The sequence below is a fragment of the Ambystoma mexicanum genome, chromosome 3q (genome assembly GCF_040938575.1).
Source record: "Ambystoma mexicanum isolate Mex_15411 chromosome 3q, UKY_AmexF1_1, whole genome shotgun sequence".
In the NCBI taxonomy this organism is placed as follows: Eukaryota; Metazoa; Chordata; class Amphibia; order Caudata; family Ambystomatidae; genus Ambystoma; species Ambystoma mexicanum.
Window position 1 is genome coordinate 967,732,235 of NC_090926.1, and position 20,563 is coordinate 967,752,797.

General features: G+C 44.9%; 1 protein-coding gene across 7 annotated transcripts in view; it reads right to left on the reverse strand.

The window, feature by feature from the left end:
* SDK2 (sidekick cell adhesion molecule 2) overlaps positions 1-20,563 on the reverse strand; it is a 1,531,827-nt gene that overhangs the window by 182,622 nt on the left and 1,328,642 nt on the right. For all 7 annotated transcript variants that reach the window (XM_069655112.1, XM_069655110.1, XM_069655117.1 and 4 more), the window contains exons 25-29: positions 11,586-11,823; positions 5,924-6,039; positions 3,906-4,095; positions 3,360-3,458; positions 534-728 (exon numbers count right to left, since the gene is read on the reverse strand). In XM_069655112.1, coding sequence (XP_069511213.1) covers positions 534-728; positions 3,360-3,458; positions 3,906-4,095; positions 5,924-6,039; positions 11,586-11,823 — 838 coding nt within the window. The remainder of the gene's footprint in view (positions 1-533; positions 729-3,359; positions 3,459-3,905; positions 4,096-5,923; positions 6,040-11,585; positions 11,824-20,563) is intronic.

Here is a 20,563-nt window from a genome sequence, read left to right on the forward strand (position 1 = left end):
GCTCTACAAACTGTACAAAGTATCATTCTTCTATAGACGAGAAGAAGATGGTCTGGCTCCTACAAAGCATGCATTGCCTTGAATACTATTTTTCAAGCCCAACAGATGGGAGTTGAATAAGTCCTCTTCTCCATTGTGCATTTGATCACTGCTACTGAGCATAAGCATGGTGACTATTATAGGAGGAACAGATATAGTTACCTGCCCACAAAATACAGAGGCCAAGGAAAAGATGCCTACAAGAGTTTGTCAAAAACCTTGAATGCTACGTGGCAACCCCCACAAGCGAGAGCTGAAGAGGTCGTCTTCTCAACGGAAAAGTCGCTCACTGATACCCGTATGAATGGTGGCTATTGTTGAGTGGTACAGACCCACATCTGCCTAAAAACCACAGGGTTCAAGCAAAATACACCTGCAGGAGTTTTTAAAATGTTCCTTGTCACCCGCCCCACTTCCTCCTGGTCACCATCAGCTTTCCCAACCTTTGAACACCGGTCCACATATGCCGCTCCCACCACAATGCCTGCGCTTACCTCGTTTTTCAGTGGTTACCACCAGTGCCTCTGCAGCCTCCCCCCAGCCTTTCCTGGTCTGGGCTGTGATGCGGAAAAGGTAGACGGATTCGGGTCTAAGGCCTGTGGCAGTGTACTGCCGCGCACTAGGGTTGAGCACCTCCACGGTGGCAGTGTTGGCAGTGGTTGTGTTCAGGCGGTGGGTGATCTGGTATGCTGAAGAAAAACACAAAATACCTGTCAGAACTATAGGAGGGACATTGAAGTGTGCATATCTGTGGATGTGTGCAGAGTGTATAGAGGTGCAGCAGAATCACACATTTTCACAGAACCTGAAGAAGTTAATTCTGAGCACAGCTCCAGAGAAGCCTTTGAAGAGGGGCATTTCACGCCCTACCTTTGGAAGATGGGAGCAAAATACCTTCTTTAGGCGGTAAACATAGAATTCTACTTTTCTCCTACAGTATCATATGCTTTAATATTCGAATTCAAGCTTTTGTTGTAATGTAAACTTTCTCTGTCGCTGGATCAGAAATGTTAAGACCCTTTTCTCCATGAAGCCCCAGTTCATAGTTGGCAACCTCTGTATGAGGAGCCACCATTCGGGGCCGTGGCCCTTGGTGGCACTTAACTGAACATATCAACATAGCTGTACAGATGGGAGGCTGGGTGGACATGTGCCTACGCGTCAAAGTTATCTATTTAGTTATTTATTTTGACATTGGTTTAGTGCACTTAACCCGTAGGCACATAGGCGCCGTTCCTTGACAATGAAGAGCATAAAGTACTCTTTATATTTTTGTTGGGAGCACAATACTGATTTTAAGGAGTAAAATAGATGCTATCTGCAGATGATAGCAAAACAGCAGTTCAACGCCTAAACGTTTTAGGCATTGCAATAGTTAGCTTAGTGTAAATTGCCTTTTAGGAATACTATGCAGAAAAATGACACACTTAAAGTGTGAGCCACCAGCGAAGGAATAACGTGGAAGTAATATGGGGCTCTTCACAAAGGCTCTGGGATTGCAGGAGCTCTGAGCAGAGAGCCTCAACATTAGAAAAATAAGGACATAGGCTGGTACCGGTAACTGACCGTGACCTGGACCTGTTCTAGAAATGTACACATGCTAGGGCAGTGGGAGGGGGTCTGCAACCTGTAGCATGCACATGTTTTCGACTTCGACTTCCATGATCCTTCACCATTGACTATACTGGCTAGGGATGTTGGGAATTGTAGTCTACAACATAAGCAGCAGAACTTGTCCTAATATGTGTAAATAGTAGGACACATTCGGTGGATGCAGAGTGCTGAGTCAGTTCAGCCCGGGTAATTCATTTAGAGAGTGGACTTCATGAAGTCAGTACAGAAGAGCTGGTGTATTGTTTTACATAAAACACTAAACTCTAGGGAAGAACAAATTCCACAAAGGTATGCTCCATTGTGTATTTCTGATCTGTCAATCAACAACTTAATACATTTACGTGAAATATAAACGGTTATCAAACACTAATCAATAAGCTAGAGCTGATCAAACACCTATTTATAAGCTTATCATGTGTGTGGAATATACATTTTGTTTTCCAGTTTAGGTCAGACTTCCTTAGCCATCATGCCCTGTTATTATTTTCATACCGCTAATGCAATCTTTGAGCGGTTTGTGTCTATTAGAGGCGAGAACAGAATGCTTAGCAAGTTGGGATACAGCCGGCTTGCTAACCTTCGGGGGCCAGATTACACAAACCTTGCACCGGTGCAAGTTCAAATTTGCACAGTATAGGCACTAGAGCAAAGTTTGCCCTATTTCTAAAAACACTAGGACATATTATAAAACCATTGCACCGTGATGAGTGAAGGTTGGTATGTTATAAGCTCCAGGGCAGAAATTGCTCTAGTGCAAAAATTATACATTTTTTTTTTTTGTTTTTTTTGTTTTTAATCTTTAAGATTTTTACAAAGGAAGGAATAATTCTTCGTTGCTAACTTCATGTCCTGAGTCTCTCTGAAACTATCAGCGGAGACACTTTTGTTTTAATGTGGAGAAGACGTTTGTGGAGAACAAGACACCACTACGTTTGGAGGAGCCTGCAGGATTTCCTGTAAGTTGCGTAAAATGTTGTAGGATGCTATCAGCCATGAGGTCTTGTCGCCCGCTATTAGTCTTGACCAACAGAGTGCTTCATCCTGCAGCGCGTAGTCCGAGAAGATGTATCTCAGGTGCAGGGCTCTTAACTTATACATTTTCACTGCATTTTGGCACCAGGCCAAAGTTTGCCCTAGTGCTAATACAGAACGGTATTACCACTGGGGCAAACATTGCCCTGATGCAAAAATACATCAAACATGTATCTTGTTTGCACTACAGCAATGTCTGCCCTGGTGCTTACATCATGCCAAACTTCACTTGTCATGGTGCTGCGGTTTTTAATATGTCCCAGAGTTTTTAGAAATAGGGAAAACTTTGCCCTAGTGCTAATATCGTGCAACTTTGCACTTGCACTGTTGCAAAGTTTCTATAATCTGGCCCCAGAAGGGTTTTCACATTGCCTGTGATTACAATGAGATGGCAGCACGATGACCCACTAATCAGCCAACATTTTGGAAACTATTGAGAGACTGTCAAGGAACAGTGCCCTTTTCATATGTTTTCCACTGTTAAACGCAGCAGATTCTGAAGGCCCTTACAAAGCATGTCGAGAGGGGTAAATAACCACAGACTAATTCTCTACTCGGAAAAGCCAGGAGGCATGCTTTGGTCAGTTCCCTCTTGGAGACAGGTGGAGAGCACACATGTTCCTGTTCTGTTAGCAGAGAATATTCTGCCAGAGAAATAGGAGTGGACTACTTACCCAGAATGATCCCATTCGGGGCTGCCGGCGGTTGCCAAATGAGACGAACTGAGGTCGTCCTCACCTCCGGGAAGAGGATTCCAACAGGAGGCCCAGGCACTGGGAAAGAAATAGCCATATTAAACTTTGGTCTAGTCTGGTCTAGCAACTCTCCAACCTGCGAGGATGCCTCAGCACCGGGAGCCCACTGAGGTGGTGACTGGCACACCATGAATGACTCCTTATCTTACATTATATGAAATCTGGATTGGGGAGAACAGGGTTGTGTTGCTCCAATAACTTTGGATGTAAAAATGGGGTACACATGTGCGCACGCGCACTCACACACACACACACACACACACGTATGTGCACAGAACTACTTGCCCATACATCTTTCCAGTTTTTTCTACACACACCCACCCCAAAACATCTGTAAACATCCATCCACACACCCATCCTTTCCTTTATCCCTCCTTCAGTCAAAATCATTTCTACCTTCCCACATCAACCCATGTTTAAAAGATACGCCAACTTCGACCCCACACCCAAATCACTGGCACTTACCATCATCCAGAGTCCTCTCCAGGATTGCTGGTGAACTAGCAACCCCATCTCCAATCCTGGTGAAGGCCAGTACTTGGATTTCATACAGGACATACTTCCCAAGACCAGCGAGCTGGGCACTGCGGGAGGAGTTCCCTTCCGCCAGCCAAAACTGCGCCGGAGCATCCGAGTCCTTCTCTTTGTATACAACCTGGAAGAGGAAGTAATGCTGGGCTAGTACAGGAAGCAACATCATGACATTTCCCATGAATGGAAGGGAACCCAGTAGAGGAACATCACATGGTGAATAGAGGGATATAGCATCACAAGGACAATTAGGAACTATGTGGGGAGCAGGGTCTCAACTATAATGGTGTATGTCAAAGCGAATGGAGAATAGTCTCAGCTCAATAAGTGTGTGACAGGGTGATGGGGAGAGCAGTCCCTTCACGAGATCTGAGGTGTTGTGAAGGGAGGAGTGTCTTGTACCAAAATGTCACAGTGAATGGATTTAACAGGCCTAATTTGGCATTTGTTCAAACCGTGGCCTGTCGGGAATTGTTGCACATGCTTTTTGTGCATGGGCAGATAAGTGACAGGATGCCGGAGCAGAAAGAGTGGGACGGGGTCGAGGGAGGTTGGGTTTCTGGCAGAGGGAGGACATGGGGACAGGGAGGGTGGGGCAGGTTCAGAGGCGGGGTGGGGACGGATTGGGGCCTGCCGGCAGATTGGGATCATGCCCTGCGAAACACAAGAGAGGGCTTGGGCCAATGGTCTGGGACTTTGGGGTTGTTCCCACACAAGAGGAATGTCATGGGGGAGCAGAGTCATAGAAGAAAATTAATTGCAGCACCGAAACCAGATGCAGCAAAAGTTTCCGGGACGTAATTTTCAAGGAATGGCATGGATGAATATCTCGCCTTAAGTGCATGTGATGGTGTGAGTCGGGGAGGATCTCACACTGGTTGATGAGATGAAGGCCTGGACCACAACATGTATGGAGGGCATGCGAGCTAAGAAGTCAATCATGCATCAGGATGCATGTGACAGATCAGAGGAGGGGTGTCTTCCCATGGGTGGCCTGGTGAAAGGGATACAATATCACGCCAGGAAATAGATTGTAGGGTAGTGTCTGGCTTGAAGTAGTCTGTGATGGCAGGAAGATCTCCCCATGGGAGGAATGTGCTACTGTGAATGGGCTGGACCTGCCATTCAGAAAGCGCGTTCCACTATGTTTGGATTAGGACCACATCTCTGGCGATGCGTCAGAATAGAAATAAGGAGGGGATCTCTCCTCTGGGGATACGCAACAGGTGGATCAGGAGCCTTTCACTACTTGGGGTCTGTGTCAGGGTGAACAGAAAGGGTTGTGGCTTAAGAGCTAGGTGTCAGGATGAAGGGAGGGCATCGGTACCTCATGATCCATGGATCATGGTGGATTGAATAGGCACCCCCCCCCCCCCAGGAGGTATGTTTCAGGATCAACAGCGAGTTCAGTAAGATCTCTCCTGGGAGATTCATGCCAGGATGAATAGACAGAGGCATCTCCTCAGGATGTGTGTGCCAGGTTGAAATGAATGAAGACATGCCTTTGAAGGTCCGTGCCATGATAAATAAAGGGAGATTTCTCTATAGGAGTGGTGCCAGGACGAACCGGAGGGCCATCACCCAGAGACGGTCTTGCTTGCTGATGTTGGTGCAAGAGGAGGGTCTTACCATAGGGTGCGTGCGTCAGGGTGAATACAGTAGGGGTTCACCTCAAGGGGTGTGCACCACGATGAACAGAGAGAGATCTCATCACCTGTGTCAGGATGAAGAAAGGTGAATCTTCTCTTGGGAGGTAGGTGTCAAGATGACCAGAGGAGCATTTCACCCCAGAACGCAGGTGTCGCGGAATAGAGAAAGCACTAGCCCCAGGAAGTAAGTGGCACAACCAAGGGGTGGAGAGCAGCTACTGCAATGGTGTTCATATTTTTTAAAGATGTTGCAGTATTGTGGACGCAGGCTTTCGAACCAGTCATCTTTAGTTCTGTTCTCACCTTATATCCCAGCACCAGCCCGTTCCTCTCTGGCTCCGGCACCTCGTTCCACCGTACCAGAATGCTGCTTGACGTGGTGGCCAAGGCTGAGACGTTGATGGGTCCAGAGGAGGGAACTGTCAAGATATGCAAGAAGAAGGACAAGAAGGGTTAACCGGGTGATGACACATGATCAGAAAAGCAGAGCTATCTGATGTACAAGAAATAAAACATGTGAGAGACATGATGTGACGCTACAGGCCAGTCTATTATAAGGAGAGACGGGGCCAATATGATCTTAAGATAGAAACAAGGAGCAGAGGGGGCTAAGCGGGAATAAACAGGTTCACAGCAGCCATGCCAGGCATTCCATGACACTAGCGCTGAAAGTATAGAGTCAAGCGGGGAAAAAGCCATAGTAGTTCAACAAAGTGTTTAGCTCAGATGCATGCATGTACAGTGGGTGAGCCAGAGAATGGGTTACAGAAAAAAAGATGGACTCATGGCTGAAACAGACAGTAACACACAGAATAAAGAGGGACTAATGGCTGAGACAGACAGTAACACATAGAATGAAGAGGGACTCATGGCTGAGACAGACAGTAACACACAGAATAAAGAGGGACTCATGGCTGAGACAGACAGTAACATAGAATAAAGAGGGACTAATGGCTGAGACAGACAGTAACACACAGAATAAAGAGGGACTAATGGCTGAGACAGAAAGTAACACATAGAATGAAGAGGGACTCATGGCTGAGACAGACAGTAACACACAGAATAAAGAGGGACTAATGGCTGAGACAGACAGTAACACATAGAATGAAGAGGGACTCATGGCTGAGACAGACAGTAACATATAGAATAAAGAGGGACTAATGGCTGAGACAGACAGTAACACATAGAATACAGAGGGACTAATGGCTGCGACAGACAGTAACACACAGAATAAAGAGGGACTCATGGCTGAGACAGACAGTAACACACAGAATAAAGAGGGTCTCATGGCTGAGACAGACAGTAACACACAGAATAAAGAGGGACTCTTGGCTGAAACAGACAGTAACACACAGAATAAAGAGGGACTAATGGCTCAGACAGCCAGTAACACATAGAATGAAGAGGGGCTCATGGCTGAGACAGACAGTAACACACAGAATAAAGAGGGACTCATGGCTGAGACAGACAGTAACATAGAATAAAGAGGGACTAATGGCTGAGACAGACAGTGACACATAGAATAAAGAGGGACTCATGGCTGAAACAGACAGTAACACCCAGAATAAAAAGGGACTAATGGCTGAGACAGACAGTAACACACAGAATAAAGAGGGACTAATGGCTGAGACAGACAGTAACACACAGAATAAAGAGGGACTAATGGCTGAGACAGACAGTAACACATAGAATAAAGAGGGACTAATGGCTGAGACAGACAGTAACATATTGAATAAAGGTGGAACAATGAAGCCTTTGGAGCACACTCAAAGAGGGAAAATAGTGGTGGTAAGTAATTTAACACAGAATCAGGAGGGGTCAATGGGCGAAATAGACAGAAAATGGAGCATGGACTCAAGCAGGAACAAGGCCCAGACAGATAATAAAGAACACTGGGGGAGCTGATCTGACAATGTAGAACCGACTTTAAGAGGAACAGCGGCTGAGAAAGGCAAAACATTTTAGAAGCAAGAAGGAGGTATACAGATAATGGTTCACCAACACAAGAAGGAGTTATAGAAGCAAGAATGAAAATGGCTGAGAAAGATAATGGAACAACGACACAAGAAGGATTGGTGGCTGAGACAGATGACTTTTAGAAGCAAGAAGAAATAATCATTGAGACAGATAATGGAGAACACCGGAGGAGCTGATCAGATGATGGAGCAACGTCTTTAAGAGCAACAGTGGCAGAGACAGGCAACAAATTAGAGAAGCAAGAAGGAATAATGGCTGAGGCAGACAGATAGTGGAGCACCGACATAAGAAGGATCAATGGCTGCGACAGACAACGAGTTATAGAAGCAAGAAAGAAAATTGGCTGAGACAGATAATGGAGCACTGACACAAGAAGGATCAGGGCTGAGACAGACAAGGAGTTTTAGAAGCAAGAAAGAATAATCACTGAGACGGATAATGGAGAACACTGGGGGAGCTGATCAGGTGATAGAGCACTGACTTTAAGAGGAAAAGTAGCATTGACAGGAAACATATTATAGAAGCAAGAAGGAATAATGGCTAAGGCAGGCAGATAATGGAGCATCGACACAAGAAGGATTGTTGACAGATACAGGCAACGAGATATGGAAGCAAGAAGGAATAATGGCTGAGGCAGAAAGATAATGGCTCACTGACACAAGAAGGATCGGTGGCTGAAATAGACAATGTGCCTCATTACAAGTTAGCTGGTCCGGATTTAATGGTGCAGGTAAAACCGTACTGGCACCGTTTTCCGGACCGGCTAACTACGACTTCTGTGGCCGTCTGGTGTTACACCCGTCAGGTCTGACCTGGCGGGAGTAACGCCACCGGCTGCAGACGGACGTGGAAACACCGGCACCATTACCGCATGTTGCTGGTGTTTCCACGGCCCCCATTTCTGTTGAGTCCTATGGGACTCCACGGGAATGGGGAGTAACGAATGGCGGCTCCGGAATTACCGGACCACCGGGGCTGTAATGCCCCAGTAAGTGTGGCAAGTCCGGAGCCCGTAAATCTCTATGGGTCCAGCGGCAGCCTGCCGGTTTTACTGCCACAGCTACCGCCGGACTCGTAATGAGGCCCAATGAGTTATGGAGGCAAGAAGGAATAATGGCTGAGGCAGACAGATAATGGAGCATCGATACAAGAAGGATTTTTGACAAAGACAGGCAACGAGATATGGAAGCAAGAAGGAATAATGGCTAAGGCAGACAGATAATGGCTCACAGACACAAGAAGGATCGGTGGCTGAAATAGACAATGAGTTAGAGAAGCAAGAAGGAATAATGGCTGAGGCAGACAGATAATGGAGCGCCAACACAAGAAGGAGCGCTGGCTAAAACAAGCATTCAATGATGATGAGACTAAAGAAAGAGAATGATTGAGACAAGCAATACAGCACAGATTATAGTAGAAATGGCTGAAAGAGTTGAACGAGGAACACAATCAAAGACAGAAAATAGCAACGATAAACAATCTAGCACAGACTCAAGAACAATACGTTACTGAAGCAGGCAGACAATTGAGCATGGACTCAAGAAAGGACAATGGCTGAGGAAACCGACAATGGGACACAGACTAAGCAGGAAGAACGGCACAGACAGATAATGGAGAAAATGGGGGAGCTGGTCAGAGGATGGAAAACCAACTCAAAAAGGAAGGCAGGCAACGAGTTATAGAAACAAGGAGTAAAAGTGGATGATATAGACAGACAATAGAGTACAAGCCTTAACAAAGCAGTAGTTGATTCAGAAAATGAGTTAGAGAAACAAGAAGAAATAATGGCTGAGAGAATAAAATATGTTATGACACAAAGTAGCCCAGGCTGTAGCAGGAACAATGGTTGAGACGAACCCAGGACAGGTCACAGACTCAAGAAGGAACAATGGCTGAAATGGATAAGACTTTGGAACAAAATCATAGGGGCACTATATTGGAGCACAGCATTAAGAACGATTCAAGGCTGTAACAGACATTAGTAGCCGGTGTGCGTGTGTCCATGGGATACACGTAATGTGATTGGCTTGTTTCTGAGCCATACCAAGGTGTAATCCCGTGGACGCACCTACGTGCTGGCATTTGTTCCTGGCAGGGGGGGGGCGTGGCAGCCTTAGCCAATGAAGAGGCTCGAAACAGGGCAATCCCCGCTCCAAACCTCCCCAAGGCTCCACCCGGGACTCAGCTATGTTTTTTTACCTCCACCCCCCCTCCAAGCTATCCTCTCCACACCCTCCCAACCCCATTTTCCTTCTTTTCTCTAGAGCGAACACGCAGGGAACACTTCTGTTCCCAGCGTGTCTGCTCCCGATGGCCGCCATTGAAAGGGAGCAGCAGCATTTCGAACAGAAACAAATGCTATTAGTACCCTGGTCTAACGGGCTAATGGCTATAAGCCCCTCGACGGTGGGCCAATACCGCCCACAGTAATGCCCATGGGGCTACGCTTGGGCCTGTAACTACGGCCCTGGGGGCATTTCCTGGGACGCATTGGCCCGTGGTCTTGTGGCTTATTGCCACAATGGAGCATAGAATCAAAGAGGAACAATGACTGAGAAAGACAATGGACTGAAAACCTAAGTAGGAACTATAGCTGAGACAGACAGGCAGACAATGGACCAGAGAATTTTCAGAATCCTTGCCGTGAATGCATTCAGGAACTCAGCAGGAAGTTAGTTCTATTGTATTACAAGTACAAGACAACTTGTTATAAAACAGACATAAGGCAAATTCTGATGCGCAGCCATGCCCAGGAATTCTAGCCCTTAACCACTGGAAACATTTCATGTTCAGAGCACAAGAGGGAGGTGTAAGATGCACGGCTGCTGTTGAATTACTAAGAATTGAACGCAACTCTGCCAATGCACCACAATCAGACCTGCAACAACCACACGGTTCGAGTTCAGCAAGACAGACAGACTGACACACACACACAGCTCTGCCCTTGCACCACAATCTGACCTGCAACCTCCACTGTGGTTCTAGTTCAGCAGGACAGGCAGACATAGACATGCACACAGCTCTGCCCTTGCACCACAATTTGACCTGCAGCACCCACTGTGGTTCTAGTTCAGCAAGACAGACAGACAGACAGACATACACATGCACACATCTCTGCCCATGCACTGCAGTTCTGAATTGCAGTTCTAGTTCTGAGACTCGCACACAGAACTGCAAACCTGACCCACAGCATTCACTGCTTTTCTATACACACACACACATAGATCTGCTCGTGCTCGCACAATGCGGTTCTAGTTTTGATGACTCTTGAATGGGGAGGCCCAAGTGGGGTATTGATTTATGCACAGGTGGCATGAAGTACGTGTGCATACATCATGATCATAGTTTAGCAAATGGGGTGGCCAATCAGATTCCAAGACTAACACGTGCCACGCCAGGCCACTCCCTGGAAACGCCACTGGATGAGACTCTCATACAGATCAATCCTGATCCGCAGCACCCATGGCCTTTCTAGTTCTGAGGTCCAAACGAACACGCCCCTCAACTAATGCACGACCGCTCTAATCGGCAGCAGCATCCTGATACTTGAATGTGAAGGTTCACACAACAGACTTCCTAGCACGCCCCTCAATCGTTACCTGCCACAGCCTTTAATATCAATAGCACATACAGTTGTGCCATGCAACATTGCCCCTCAATCATTGCTGCTATTGCGATATAGATCCACTTATGCACAGCTCGGCCTATGCACCTCCACCTCAATCTTGCCACTGGGTAGTTAGTCTATTGCTGGGACGCTCCCAGGGCTTTCCCAATGTTAATAAGGGCAAGCTGTTTAAGGGCCGGCTGTTTCATGGCCGGCTGTTTCATGGCCAGCTGTCTTGCTGCTTCACACTTCTTTCAGATTAGGGAGCTGTTCATTCAGGAGAGTTGCCAATTTGCTCTGGCCTGAGTAAACTCACCTCTTCCCAAATGAAGGCTTAGGGTTTGGACACAGAGATCCCTAAATCTGCCAAGGCAGGCTTACCTGATTCTCTGGTGCGGCCCAGCACGGTGGGGCTCCACGGCCCAGAGCCAATTGCGTTGAAGGCCTGAACCTGCACGCGGTACTCCGTCCACTCCTCCAGGTCCTCGATGGTATACTCCCGCTCAACACGGTCGTGGATGACGTGGGCCATAGTCTTACCGCGGCTGTCCGCACGGGAGTACTTTATCTTATAGCCGACCGACTCAGGGCTCCCGTTATACTCCATCTCCGGCAGTGGCTAAAAAGAGGCAGGAGTGAGGTCAGATGCGTGGCAATCTTGAAGACCGAGTACAAGCAATACTGCCTCACATTTCTACTCATATTGCCTCGACTTACTTTCCCATAATGCTCCCTGCGACAAGCATTTAGCAAATGTTATGCTTTATGAAGTTTTGAGAAACACCCACTGGCCAAAGAAATGAGTCAATTGTGAGTGGCTATCTCTACATAGCCCATGAGTATAAAAAGTGTGAGTTCTGAAAATCTCCAAACATGTGTTGGATGCCCTGTGTGTCCAGCATTCATTCTGGGTCTTCTCTCTGTGATTCTGATTCAAGCCATTTATCTATATATATCGCCGTAAATGTCCTGAAATTCTACAGTCAGTGCACCTGTGCTAAGCTGCCTTCTCCGCAACAACCTCAATAAAATATAGGTGCTTTGAGGACGGCGCAGGCATCGGATTTCATGAATGCATTGACCGGTTATGTGCATGGCTAGTTATGTGTTATCCCATAACCTACATTCAAATCGACGTTTTTTGTAATGACCGACTTCAATTTAGTTTCATTGGGAATGGCTGCCAGCGTGTGGTTTTAAAAATATATCCCAGAGGTTTCTGCAGCTACATTGTTTTAATATCTCAAAAGCTGTTGTGTGGGTTTGTTCAGGTCTAACCCACTTATTTAAGCCTTATAGAAGTTATGATGGAAAAAAGAAACAGGTTTTGGGACTCTAGGGATAACTCTGCTATTGTCTAACGGATCACCTTTATCAAGTTTGGTGGAAATCCACTGAGACGGGGGAAAAGCGGAAGGTCATCAAAGGGTTACTTGCAAGCTGAACTGCAGCCGTAATACATTAAGACTGGTGCAGCCCACAACACGTGTGTTTAAAGAAACACAGTTACTACTAAATGAAGGTTACAGTGTAAAATTGAACATATTGCAGCATTTGATTAATAATCTAGCGACAAACTCCCATGACCAATCCATTGCTTGTGATATACATCATATAATGACATCAAGGAGGGCATCACAGATTGGCTAAAGTCCAATGCTATTGCCCTTGGGTTGGGCATTCACCCTTTCCTAGACCTGCAATGAGTCATCAGAACGCCCATGTAGAGCAGATAAGGGGGCATGGGCTAGTAGCCTCGCCATGCGCCCTTCATGGGCATGGAGACGCTTCAGATCACCTTGACCACTTTGCAAAAAAGGAATTAAATGAAATCAGAGCGGCTCAGTTGGCGTTGCACCCTTATCCTAATAGCAGTATAAATGTCATTTATAAAGTGCCAGTGGGCACCTAGTGCAATGAGGCTTCTCTGAACTATGCATTGTACCCACGCGCTGGGTTCCAAGACATGGCTCTGTGGCAGTAAAAGGAAAATTGGGAGTGGGTGGAAACTGGCAGGGAACAAAAGGAGCAGCCTGGCAAGAGAGGGAACGGATGTAGATCAGGAAGATGGGGGGACATTTGTTTCTGTTTGGGTGTGTTGGGGGTATAAGTGAGGAAATAGTGTGACCATGGGGAGCCAGGACTTAGTTTGTGTCTCGGGCAGGACTACATCCTTCATCAGGGTAGTAGTACGTAGTGGCTGATTGTGTGATGTGCTCAAGCAGACCCTTGAAGTATGGAAGCAAGTTAGCATGTGGAATGGGAAACAGTATCCCGGACCCCACAACCAGGCGTGGGCCTGCCTAGGCTACCGAATCACTGCTGATGTCAAGAGTTGACTGAGTGCTTGTGAATGGGAGGACAGAGAAGGTAGGGGGAAGATGAAAAGGTCATGTATCCAGGAACTAAACCTGCCAACAAAAAAAAAATACACCTAGAAATGGGACACAGCTGGGCAAATATGCATAAGAACAAGAATGATGTGGGGGTTCCCATATAATGCAAATCGCAGCACCTGAAACAAACTTGCAGATTTTGTTTCATGCCGTAACCAACCTTAATATACCATTGATGATTGACAGACAGTCTTGCCATATGAAAATAGAACAACATGATGCAGCAGCTTTATAGATGCCATCAGGGCCAGGAGGCTAGGTCAGAGGCAACACGTTCGCCTTGGGGTCAAGACGATACTGTGCAGCATGGGTTCGATTCCCAGTCCTGCGCTTAGAAGCTGGAGGAGCCCGGGGTTAGCATGATATGAATGGACAATAACATATAGTAACATAAAAAAAGAATTAGTGAAGTCACCACTAGTGTGATTTGTCATCAGTCTTGCCATTGATGATGCTGTGTAGTATGCCACTGATGGCATGTGCCATGTCACACATTAGGTAGCATGTGATGCCCCAGCACACGACAGAAGGCAGTTATGAAATCACTGATGATCTCATATGTGCGGCGTGGTCTGATATGCTGAGCAGTGCATTAGTAGAGGGTGTTCTGGTTGCATTGCTGCCTTATCCCCTATCAATGATCAATGTTATGCTGTACTGTGTCCTCCATGGTAGAATAGTGGATCTATCTGAGTCACCATAGGTTATGGTTCTAGATTGACACCCGTGTGTTTTGCCGCACATAAAGCCACCAGTCCTAGAACATTGCAAATGCCACCAGATCAACAAGAAGTTACTATAGAACCATAATGTACAGATCACCTATTCAGAGGCATGTTACATACATTTTTATTTTCCAGAGAGCCGTGGTATGAAATGTGTTGGTTCATGAGAATGAAGACATTCTGCGAATTAAGGGTTTGGAAAATACTGTTTGTAGAATCGCTAAACATGTTAACATATAAACTAAAAAATATTTTCTAAAGCGTTAAGGTACTAACTATACAAAGATGGCGTCTACAGATGATGAGAATGCCAATGTAAAAACAAACACTCCAAAACAAAATCATCACTAGTTGGCCGCTAACCCCTGCGGTATTACTGCCGGGGCTATTAGCCCTCCACCAAACCCCCGGCGATATTAGCGACGGACCACAGGTTTGGCGGAACGGTAAGTCCCAATTCCCCTTTGGCCCATTCAGGAATTTCCCATTCCCCATTGGGCTCAATGGGGAATGTTCAGTGCTATTAGCGCCGGCAGTTTTACCGCCGGCGGTAATAGTGCCAAAAATCACCCAAGATTTGGCGGACCCTTAAATGCCGTGGTAATAGCATTACTGCGGCATTTAAGGGTTACCGGCAAACTCGTGATGAGGGACTTAGTCTAAATCAACTACTGCCCCATTGTACAATCCACCCCACTACAAATTACGCTTCACAACACAACGTGTGATGACTCACGAGAACACGAAGTAAGCAACATCTTATTCCAAGCAAGTGTTGTGAAGTCGTAGTGGAGTGTGAGTTAAGGTTCAGTTTCTATTGTGATGGACTTCGTGTTAAGAAACGTGTTGATTTTGACTCAGAGTTTGCACCTTAACGTTGGTATGCACAACGTTGCTATGGATTGCACTTTTTGTTTTTTTGGTGTGTTAGTTTTAACTGTCTTTTCTTCTTTAAAAAGTATTTTGCTGTGTGTGTGTGTTTGTGTGTCATTTACACAGATGAGTAGTTGTGTGTCCTTGCATATCTGAGCGTGTGTACATTTTTCATGTGGCTGTTGCTGAGTTAGTGTGTGCATGTGTTATCTATACCCATGTGCATGTCTGATGCCATGTGAGTGGTCGAAGCGTCTGTCTATGCATGACTGCATGCAGCTTCGTATGTGAGCAGCTTGCTGTGGGCTGTGTCTGTGTTCGTGCATTATTATACCTATCCATGGTCATGTCTGGAGATATTGGGAGGAGGGGTGCTCAGCCATATCAGTGAGCCTGGGTGGAGTTATCTGACGGTGTTTGTGTGTATGTATGTATGTTTGAGCATCTGTTATTTCCCGCATAATGTGTGTGTGGGGTGCATGAGTGAGGGTACACTGTGTGAATGCAGAGGCATAATCTTCAGACACATTTCGGTTCGACAGCTGAGTTCTTTATTATGGAGGCAGTTTGGGGGATTTTAAAAACGGAATATCCCCACGTACCTTTTGTCCACGTATCCTTAGTCCATGCCAGGCATATATATGTGTGTGTATCTAAATGCGCATATTTGTGTCCGTGGGTGTATGTGTGTTTGTCTGGAGTGACTGTTCATATGTGAAGCATATTCCTTGCGTGCACTGTTTGTGTCTAAGTGTTTTTGGAGTGTATTGCATGTTTGAATGGTGCACATTGTGCATGCACACTGCAGATGCACATACTGTTTTGGCGCCCGGACCTACTGAACAAGCCTACCTTATTTATACATTTTGAGGTTTTGAAAAAGTGAATATCTCGCGTCTGGCTGATCTCATGTCCGAAATGTGTTAGTGTGCACAAGTTACATGTAAGGGCTGGGCATATGCCAACATTATGCCCACGTAAGCAGACAACTTCGAGAATTGCGTCACAAACATGTTTTTGGGGCTAGTAAAAGCCCAAAGCAAAACAAACAAAACGACTTATTGCATGAATGTCATACAAGTCTACTGAATTTGACATGGGTGTTTGGATGTGGCTGGACAATTTTCTTGTCGAATTTGGGGAACGTTCATGCTTTGGTTAAAGAGGTACAGAGAACAAGAATGCATTATTTCCTATCACAGGTTTCATGTTATAATAATGGTGCTGCTACTGTGACACCATAATATACATGCATTGCATTCTGTAACCTATGACGTATGACGTCTTCCATGAAAGTTCACAGAATGGGGCCAAAGGAAAGGTTGGCCATTTCCGAACACACATGCATCATTCGTGGACATTTGATGTATAGCTTCACAGCGAACAAAAAGGTGTTCATCCATAGACCCCAAAACCCAAGCTCTTGCTCCAAATATCTCGAAATCCTCCACCTTAAACGTTGAACATTTTGCCATTAAGATTTCGATATCGGTCGAGGCAGACTCTTGAAATTCACTCATTAATGTTTCAAAAATGTATATTATTCTGGGCTTTTCAGGAGTTCTGAAAATATGCAAACAAACACACGTATGAAAAAATGCATGCGCACATTCACACAAACACACACACATAAACACCAACCTGTACAGTTCGGAAATGCTAATATAGGTGACGTGTGTGAAAATACATACACATTTACAACCAGCAACAGGGTTCATTAGGATATGGCCTCCAACACAGATCATGCATGCTCAAGAGTACATACATAGGACCATTGACTATTTATTCGGATACATATCAAGCATGTGCAAATACACACACATACAAACACTACACACACGTATTCAGACATTCTCACTAATACAGAAAAGGGATGTGTGTACAAACACACACCACTACCTTGATTTATTCAGATATGCCCACACACATAGGCTATGCAGATTAGGCATGCTCACGTATACAACATGTATCTAGTAATTCGGGCATGACAATGGACTTGTATCAGACACGTCCACTACTTCGCAAAACTCACTTTAAGTATTACTTAGTTTACATCAGCACTATAGTTAAATCGAGGCTTGTGAATTACTGGTGCAGTGTGTAGTTGTCGAGAATTTGTACAATAACAATAATTGATTTGGATTCAGCGTTAAAGTTGGCACTTTCTTCTCTCTCTCGTCATCTGATCCATTCATTATATGTGCGTTTATCATCAATAAAGTGTTCCCACTGTCAACTGTCATTGTCTGTATGCCTCCCAATATGTCTAGGTTTTTCTTTCTATATGTCTGCAGGCCTGTATCTATTACAGTGTGTCTTGTTAGTGTCTGCCTGCCTCTCGGAACTGTGTAATATTGGATTTGTTTGGTTTTTCTTTCTATTTGTCTGCATGACTGTATCTGTTACAGTGTGTCTCAGTTTGCGCCTGCAAGCCTCTCTGAACTGTGTAATATTGGATTTGTTTGGTTTTTCTTTCTATTTGTCTGCATGACTGTATCTGTTACAGTGTGTCTCCGTTTGCGTCTGCCTGCCTCTCTCAACTGTTCAATATTGGATTTGTTTGTATTTTCTTTCTATTTGTCTGCATGACTGTATCTGTTACAGGGGGTCTCCGTTGGCGTCTGCCTGCCTCTCTGAACTGTGCAATATTGGATTTGTTTGGTATTTCTTTCTATACGTCTGCATGACTGTATCTATTACAGTGTGTCTCTGTTAGCGTCTGCCTGCCTCTCTGAACTGTGCAATATTGGATTTGTTTGGTTTTTCTTTCTATATGTCTGCATTACTGTATATTATTACAGTGTGTCTCCGTTAGCGTCTGCAAGCCTCTCTGAACTGTGTAATATTGTATTTGTTTGGTTTTTCTTTCTATATGTCTACATTACTTTATCTATTACAGTGTGTCTCCGTTAGCATCTGCCTGCCTCTCTGAACTGCATAATATTGGATTTGTTTAGTTTTTCTTTCTATATGTCTGCATGACTGTATCTGTTACAGTGTGTCTCCGTTAGCGTCTGCCTGCCTCTCTGAACTGTGCAATATTGGATTTGTTTGGTTTTTCTTTCTATATGTCTGCATTACTTGTATCTATTACAGTGTGTCTCCGTTAGCGTCTGCAAGCCTCTCTGAACTGTGTAATATTGGATTTGTTTGGTTTTTCTTTCTATATGTCTGCATGACTGTATCTGTTACAGTGTGCCTCCGTTAGCGTCTGCCTGCCTCTCTGAACTGTGAATATTGGATTTGTTTGGTTTTTCTTTCTATATGTCTGCATGACTGTATCTGTTACAGTGTGTCTCCGTTAGCGTCTGCCTGCCTCTCTGAACTGTGCAATATTGGATTTGTTTGGTTTTTCTTTCTATATGTCTGCATTACTGTATCTATTACAGTGTGTCTCCGTTAGCGTCTGCAAGCCTCTCTGAACTGTGTAATATTGGATTTGTTTGGTTTTTCTTTCTATATGTCTTCATGACTGTATCTGTTACAGTGTGCCTCCGTAAGCGTCTGCCTGCCTCTCTGAACTGTGCAATATTGGATTTGTTTGGTTTTTCTTTCTATATGTCTGCATTACTGTATCTATTACAGTGTGTCTCCGTTAGCGTCTGCCTGCCTCTCTGAACTGTGCAATATTGGATTTGTTTGGTTTTTCTTTCTATATGTCTGCATTACTGTATCTATTACAGTGTGTCTCCGTTAGCGTCTGCCTGCCTCTCTGAACTGCGTAATATTGGATTTGTTTAGTTTTTCTTTCTATATGTCTGCATGACTGTATCTATTACAGTGTGTCTCCGTTAGCGTCTGCCTGCCTCTCTGAACTGCGTAATATTGGATTTGTTTAGTTTTTCTTTATATATGTCTGCATGACTGTATCTATTACAGTGTGTCTCCGTTAGCGTCTGGCTGCCTCTCTGAACTGTGTAATATTGGATTTGTTTGGTTTTTCGTTCTATATGTCTGCATGACTGTATCTGTTACAGTGTGTCTCCGTTAGCGTCTGCATGCCTCCCTGAACTGTGAATATTGGATTTGTTTGGTTTTTCTTTCTATATGTCTGCATGACTGTATCTTTTCCAGTGTGTCTCCATTAGCGTCTGCCTGCCTCTCTGAACTGTGAATATTGGATTTGTTTGGTTTTTCTTTCTATATGTCTGCATGACTGTATCTGTTACAGTGTGTCTCCGTTAGCGTCTGCATGCCTCTCTGAACTGTGCAATATTGGATTTGTTTGGTTTTTCTTTCTATATGTCTGCATGACTGTATCTATTACAGTGTGTCTCCGTTAGCGTCTGCCTGCCTCTCTGAACTGCGTAATATTGGATTTGTTTGGTTTTTCTTTCTATATGTCTGCATGACTGTATCTGTTACAGTGTGTCTCCGTTAGCGTCTGCATGCCTCTCTGAACTGTGCAATATTGGATTTGTTTGGTTTTTCTTTCTATATGTCTGCATGACTGTATCTATTACAGTGTGTCTCCGTTAGCGTCTGGCTGCCTCTCTGAACTGCGTAATATTGGATTTGTTTGGTTTTTCTTTCTATACGTCTGCATGACTTTATCAGTGTGTCTCCGTTTGCGCCTGCAAGCCTCTCTGAACTGTGTAATATTGGATTTGTTTGGTTTTTCTTTCTATATGTCTGCATGACTGTATCTGTTACAGTGTGTCTCCGTTAGCGTCTGCATGCCTCTCTGAACTGCATAATATTGGATTTGTTTAGTTTTTCTTTATATATGTCTGCATGACTGTATCTATTACAGTGTGTCTCCGTTAGCGTCTGGCTGCCTCTCTGAACTGCGTAATATTGGATTTGTTTGGTTTTTCTTTCTATACGTCTGCATGACTGTATCAGTGTGTCTCTGTTAGCGCCTGCAAGCCTCTCTGAACTGTGTAATATTGGATTTGTTTGGTTTTTCTTTCCATTTGTCTGCATGACTGTATCTATTACAGTGTGTCTCCGTTAGCGTCTGCCTGCCTCTCTGAACTGTGTAATATTGGATTTGTTTGGTTTTTCTTTCTATATGTCTGCATTACTGTATCTATTACAGTGTGTCTCCGTTAGCGTCTGCCTGCCTCTCTGAACTGTGAATATTGGATTTGTTTGGTTTTTCTTTCTATATGTCTGCATGACTGTATCTGTTACAGTGTGTCTCCGTTAGCGTCTGCATGCCTCTCTGAACTGTGCAATATTGGATTTGTTTGGTTTTTCTTTCTATATGTCTGCATGACTGTATCTATTACAGTGTGTCTCCGTTAGCGTCTGGCTGCCTCTCTGAACTGCGTAATATTGGATTTGTTTGGTTTTTCTTTCTATACGTCTGCATGACTTTATCAGTGTGTCTCCGTTTGCGCCTGCAAGCCTCTCTGAACTG